This window comes from Drosophila miranda, chromosome XL (assembly GCF_003369915.1).
Source record: "Drosophila miranda strain MSH22 chromosome XL, D.miranda_PacBio2.1, whole genome shotgun sequence".
Classification (NCBI taxonomy): Eukaryota; Metazoa; Arthropoda; class Insecta; order Diptera; family Drosophilidae; genus Drosophila; species Drosophila miranda.
Window position 1 is genome coordinate 22,551,242 of NC_046673.1, and position 5,908 is coordinate 22,557,149.

Here is a 5,908-nt window from a genome sequence, read left to right on the forward strand (position 1 = left end):
AGATTTTCGAGGATTTTGTTTAACTGAACCATGCCAAGTGCATTTTTCGCACACACGCTGTGCATGTGACGTGACATTTATTAACTATTAAGACGCTTCTGTAAATCTATGTTATCTAAAAACATCGATTTTTGCAGCGTACCCAAACATCGATTTTTCTCCAGTTCAACACGCAGTGACACCGGAAAAAGACGGACACAATTGATAGGAGAAAACTCCAATCTAACATCATCTCGGAGAGTCAGAACAGACTAGAAGACAATGTTATAGAGATATGGCAAGCACAGTTGTGGTGCTCGACAATGGAGCTCACACAGCCAAGGTGGGCCTGGCCAACCAGGAGGAGCCTCGAGTGGTCCCGAATTGCATTATGAAGGCCAAGAGCGAGCGGCGGCGGGCGTTTGTGGGTAATCAGATTGAGGATTGCCGCGATACCTCTGCCCTGTTCTACATCCTGGCTTTTCAGCGCGGCTATCTGCTCAACTGGGACACCCAGAAGACCGTGTGGGACTACATCTTCAGCAAGGAGGGCATCGGCTGCAGCCTGGACAACAGGAACATAGTCATAACAGAGCCCCAGATGAACTTCCCGAGCGTGCAGGAGGCCATGTTGGAGATGCTCTTCGAACAGTACCGTGTGGCCGGCATGTACAAGACGACGGCAGCCGATCTGGCGGCCTTTAACTATGTCGCCGACAGCGAGGAGCGCACCACGATGCAGACCCTCAACTGTATTATCATTGATGTGGGCTACAGCTTCACCCACATTGTGCCATTTGTCCTGGGCAGGCGTGTGCTCGAGGGTATTCGTCGCATCGACATGGGTGGCAAGGCGCTGACCAATCACCTCAAGGAACTAATCTCCTACCGGCAGCTGAACATGATGGACGAGAGCCACGTGGTGAACCAGATCAAGGAGGATGTCTGCTTTGTGGCCGAGGACTTCAAGGAGGCCATGCGGGTGCATCAGTGCGAGAAGAAGCGCAAGGAGGTGGCCATCGACTATGTCCTGCCCGACTTTACGACAATCAAGCGTGGCTATGTTCGGATACCCGGGCGGCCCCGCATGGACGAGGAAACCATGCAGACAGTGCCCCTGTGCAACGAACGCTTCACCGTGCCCGAGCTGCTCTTCAATCCTTCGGACATTGGCATCCACCAGGTGGGCATACCGGAGGCAGTCGCCGATTGCCTCAAGGCCTGTCCCTGGCAGGCCCATCGGGAGCTCCTGCTCAACATCCTGATTGTGGGCGGCTGTGCTCAGTTTCCCGGCTTCTTGCCTCGCCTCAAGAAGGATCTGCGCGCCCTGGTGCCCGACGACCTGGAGGTGTCGCTCATCTGCCCCGAGGATCCTGTCTGCTATGCCTGGTACGGCGGCAGGGAGGTGGCCACCAGTCCCAACTTCGAAGAGTTTGTCTACACGCGCGACGACTACGAGGAGTTTGGCGTCCATGGCCTGAACCAGCGATGAACGGCGGAGGTCCTTCTCCCTCCCCCCCTGAATCCCTTTTATGCAGTTTTTAATTACGTGAGACAGATTTGTTCTAGATTCGTTTCTTGCTTGTATTCAACTAGGTGTCTAAACGAGAAATAATGTGCAAAATAGACCAAAGCGGGCGCACTTATATCATGTAGATAAATCGCCTAGACATTGAATGGTTGCCTAGAGCCTAAATCGTTTTTATCAATATACAACTAAATTTGAACTACAGAAAACACAACTTAACTTTAGAATTCGTTTGCGAAATAGAATTTACATACAGATACAGGCTTGGGGCATATTGTGGGGTAGGATCTGCACCTGACCGTCGTTATGCATAAGCTTTGGGGGGCTGCGAGGCGGGTGTTACCGGCTCCAGAGCCAGTTTGTTTACATGCTGAACGACTCGCCGCAGCCGCAAGTGCCCTTGATGTTCGGATTGTTGAACACGAACTCGCTGGACAGCTTCGACTCCACAAAGTCCATTTCCGTGCCTGCAACAGGAACAAAAACAAGATGTTGATTAATTCGTCTGTTGGAGATTACATAACATGGGACCACTTGCCTAGCAATGAAAGCTGCGCCTTCTTGTCAATGAATACCTTCACGCCGTCCTGGACCACCTCCTCGTCTAGTTTGTCTGCTGGGAAACAGAATCCAGAAAAACAGAATCTTAGTTCACTTCTATGTAACGCCGTTGTGCGTCTTGGCGTACTCACCTTTGCTGCTGGCATAGTCCAGGGTGTAGGAGAGGCCGTTGCAGCCGCGCTGTCGTACGCCTACCTTCAGGCCGATCTGCAGGAGAAAGGCTTTTGATTGATGGCATGATTTCGATGTTGCGATTCACTTACAAAGTCTGGCTTGTCCTGCAGCAATGTCTTGATGCGGTTCACTGCAGCCGAGGTCTGGAGGGACGAGAGGGTAAGCAATTGATAAACAACAACAAATTCTGGCTGACTAGGTGGACTGTTACTTCATCAGCGCGAATTTCATCACGCTCTGTCGATTCTTACCAGGGTCAGGGCCGCCCGTGTGGGTAACAATTTGCGTCCCTTTAGCGCGCGCACCGTTGCCGTTGCCACCACACGTGTTGCCATTGCGTCTTTGGTTTATATAATTTGTTTTTCTGCCCAGAAATTCCAACGATTTGCGATTCGAAAATATGTGATTTGCGACTGTTTTGGTAGAGCTGTCAGATTTCTCGATATATATCACTATTGATTGTAGGAATCGTAGAGCGATAGTTGCTCACGATTACCATCGATAGATCCTATCACTAGCCCTGCAGCGGAATGTCGTGACAGAAAGTGTGACTGTTAATTTACGCAAATAAACTGCATCCAAGTAAATAAACGTTATAACATTTGGTGCTAGTGTTGGTTAACCACGAGCACAGTTGATTCATTTTTCACAAATTATAAATTCAGATTAAAACTTCGTTTCAATTCTCCGCCAATTGGATAAGATTTCCATACTTGAACAAATATACCTCTGACTTTCACAGCAAAGCGCTTTCAATGCTCTTCGCACACGGCTTAATTGAGGTGGCTATTTCACAAGAATGTACATCACTAGTTGGTGTTGTAACAGCTGTGACGATTCCATCTCTAATATACCTCGCTTTCGCTTAATAATATTCGGGGCATAATGAGCACATTCAGGCAGTTGTACAATCTTTCTGCTGGCATGGGCCGGCGGGCGCTACAAGTTGCTACACGAATAGCACAAAATGGGGCACGCACGCACAGTCACTTCCAGTTTCAAGTGCAATTTCCCACGAGACTGGCATCCAGCACTACAGCTGTTCCTGTTTGGACCGGCACGAACAGATGCACGTGCAGGGGGACGTCTCGATTCCACAGCAGCAACAGCAGCAAACCAGCCGTAAGTCTCAGGATGATACAGTCCAGTCCCTTTGAGATACGCACCATTCATTCCTCTATGTCTTTGGTTGGTTATCTTTTAGAAAGATGCAGGCGAAAACAAGGCCACTAACAGCATACCGCTGGGCGAGCTGCAAACGAAAATTCAGCTCATTTACACCTGCAAGATCTGCCAGACGCGCAACATGAAGACCATTTCAAAGGTGGCTTATCAGCGTGGCGTCGTCATCGTAACGTGCGAGGGCTGTGCCAATCATCACCTGATAGCCGACAATCTGAATTGGTTCACGGATCTGAACGGCAAGCGCAACATCGAGGAGATTCTGGCCGAAAGGGGCGAGAAGGTGATCAAAATGGTGGACGGAAACTGCGAATTTCTGCCCGAACACAATAAACCGAAGCCGAATCCTTAACTGTACACAAATGCAACTTTATTGAGGAGCTCCATCAGCTGGCTGGCCATGGAATGGGATGATCGCAATTGCATGTGGAATTGCTCGCGGCAGGTCGATCGGGGCGTCAGCAAAAGGTGGGTGAGAAATGTCACTTCGTCTAACGGCAGTGCCGGGCTGACCGTGACGGTGGGTGGAGCATCGGCCGTGATTTGCATGTCGTCCTGGTCCAAGTATGGCATGTGACGATTCCAGTAGCCAATCAGGTAGGCAATGAGGCTGCCAGACAGACGGGCATGGTCCAGGCAAGCCCAAAATCGCGGCTCATTGGAAGGGTTTTCCAGGAAGAGGTACATGTTGTGCAGGAAGCCACAGCAGGGGGCAGCTGGCTGGCTCTCGACCAGCATATCACAGATCATGTGGCGCAGCAGATGGCAATCGGAGTGGATGTTGCTGTGGCGTGGCTCGCGGAATAGACACAACCACACGCTGAAGCCGACGAGCTTTAGAGCACGGTGCAGAGCGGTTTCCATTTTCTGGAGCGTGGACAGACGACAGATGCGCTTAACCAGGCGACGCATTTGCAGGAGATCGGTGCTGATCATTTGAGCTGGGTCGAATGCAGCCGGCTGACGCAACGCTGCCCAGTCCAGCTCCCTGATGACACTCCACGCCGGTTGCACGTCCGCAAAGGGCTTGTGCATCAAGTGGAGCAACGCGGCATGCGCCTCGCCCTTCCTCGTACTGACTATGCCGGCACACAGCTCCTTGATGCTCTGTTTGCGTTCGGCCAAAGTGGAGCATGTGGCGTAGAAACTGTGCGAGTTGCAGCGCTCCGCCAGAGCCTCACCGAAGCGTTCGTGGCACTCGAACAGATACATGGTGGCCTTCATCATCGATTCGATTAGATTCGGTGTCACCTTGAGGAGTTTCTGTTGCAATTGGATCTCCAGTTGGCAGTCCAGCAGCCAATCCAGTAGTTTGATGCAGTGCGGGGCTACATTTTCGAGGCTTGTGCCTGCATTGAGGATCAGCTCCTTTCTAATAAACGCATCCATACCCAATCTCCAGGCAACGCCAGTCTACTAATAACAATAATTACTCTTTTAGGTCCATCCTATTCTTTATCTTTGCTGTGATCAGCTGACCAGCTACTGTGCGGAATACACAACACACTTTTGTAACAATATAAATAACAAAATTAGTGGGGCGGCGGGTTTGCGCGCGTACACCCTCCAGTGTGACCGCGGACTTATCGAGCAAATATACCGTCCGACCCTCATAAATATACCAAAACATACGGTCTCATTTTAAAAATATACCGTAAATATACTGACGAATTGAAGTTCTATTTTACATATTCCTCGTTTTTGATCTTCCGTCGAATATTACCAGCTATATAGAACATTTAGCCATGCCCACATAATTTTATCCGATTAATGAATCAATTTTCTACTTGACTGGTTTATTTTAAATACATGCTTTTATTGGATCTTGTCTAAAAAAGGTCTGACCTGACTAACTAAATTCTTCAACCCTGCCCACATAGTTTTATCGATAGCAACGCTATCGTCAGACCCCTGCTGATCCCGTTTTTTTATGTTTTCCGGAATACTAAGGTCTTTGAGATGATGTGAAACGTGCCTAAACTCATATTTTTCATTCATTCCGCTTTTGATTCAGCGAGAGTTTGATATTTCAGGCCCTGCCAAATTCCAAACTATTGCGATAAGGGCGATATCGATAGGAGGGCAGTGCTGCCCATTGATCTCGACTTTGGGGTTTTTGTTTGCAGCTAGCTGTTCGAATTTTGCAACATAGTAGAGATTTCTTTGAAATTTATTACGATAAATGAGCTTTCTTCATCAAATCCACTCTCTTTGAGTTACATTTACGGCTCATTGCACAAAAACAAAATGCATAACACATAGACTTATATATGTAACATCGAGATATTTGAATCCATTTGAAATATTCGTCTCCTTGGTAGTCCTCCTCGTCGTCTAATGTCTTTGGACTTATTTCAGATAAACTCTAGAAACCAAAGGCGTATACTGTGAGTTTCCTATAGACTATTGTATATATACTAGGGTTTTTTTATATCTTCTCCTCTCTATTAAAATAAATCAAAATAAACAAAAGATAATTATAAA

General features: G+C 48.3%; 4 protein-coding genes across 6 annotated transcripts; 2 read left to right on the top strand and 2 right to left on the bottom strand.

Annotated features, from left to right (window-relative positions):
• The first annotated feature begins 21 nt into the window (after positions 1-21).
• LOC108165022 (actin-related protein 6) lies at positions 22-1,721 on the top strand. Of its 2 annotated transcripts, XM_033389517.1 has the most exons (2): positions 317-407; positions 467-1,721. In XM_033389517.1, exon 2 carries the CDS (start codon positions 581-583, stop codon positions 1,469-1,471), a length of 891 nt encoding a protein of 296 aa, XP_033245408.1. In that variant the 5' UTR covers positions 317-407; positions 467-580; the 3' UTR covers positions 1,472-1,721. The 2 variants fall into 2 exon arrangements, with proteins under 2 accessions (XP_017156550.1, XP_033245408.1); XM_017301061.2 differs by having other exon boundaries at positions 22-1,721.
• On the bottom strand, positions 1,548-2,674 carry LOC108165077 (iron-sulfur cluster assembly 1 homolog, mitochondrial). 2 transcript variants are annotated; one of them, XM_017301138.2, is made up of 5 exons: positions 2,494-2,674; positions 2,332-2,385; positions 2,200-2,275; positions 2,046-2,120; positions 1,548-1,974 (listed from the first exon to the last, which is right to left on the bottom strand). In XM_017301138.2, the coding sequence occupies exons 1-5, from the start codon at positions 2,575-2,577 to the stop codon at positions 1,871-1,873; spliced, it is 393 nt and encodes a 130-aa protein (XP_017156627.1). In that variant the 5' UTR covers positions 2,578-2,674; the 3' UTR covers positions 1,548-1,870. The 2 variants fall into 2 exon arrangements, with proteins under 2 accessions (XP_017156627.1, XP_017156619.1); XM_017301130.2 differs by having other exon boundaries at positions 2,046-2,123.
• Positions 2,675-3,103: 429 nt separating this feature from the next.
• Positions 3,104-3,792, top strand: LOC108165068 (DNL-type zinc finger protein). Its single transcript, XM_017301120.2, has 2 exons — positions 3,104-3,364; positions 3,447-3,792. Exons 1-2 carry the CDS (start codon positions 3,128-3,130, stop codon positions 3,774-3,776), a joined length of 567 nt encoding a protein of 188 aa, XP_017156609.1. The 5' UTR covers positions 3,104-3,127; the 3' UTR covers positions 3,777-3,792.
• Positions 3,759-5,005, bottom strand: LOC108165033. The gene has a single exon (XM_017301073.2). The coding sequence runs from the start codon at positions 4,811-4,813 to the stop codon at positions 3,773-3,775; it is 1,041 nt and encodes a 346-aa protein (XP_017156562.1). The 5' UTR covers positions 4,814-5,005; the 3' UTR covers positions 3,759-3,772.
• Between the last annotated feature and the right edge of the window lie 903 nt (positions 5,006-5,908).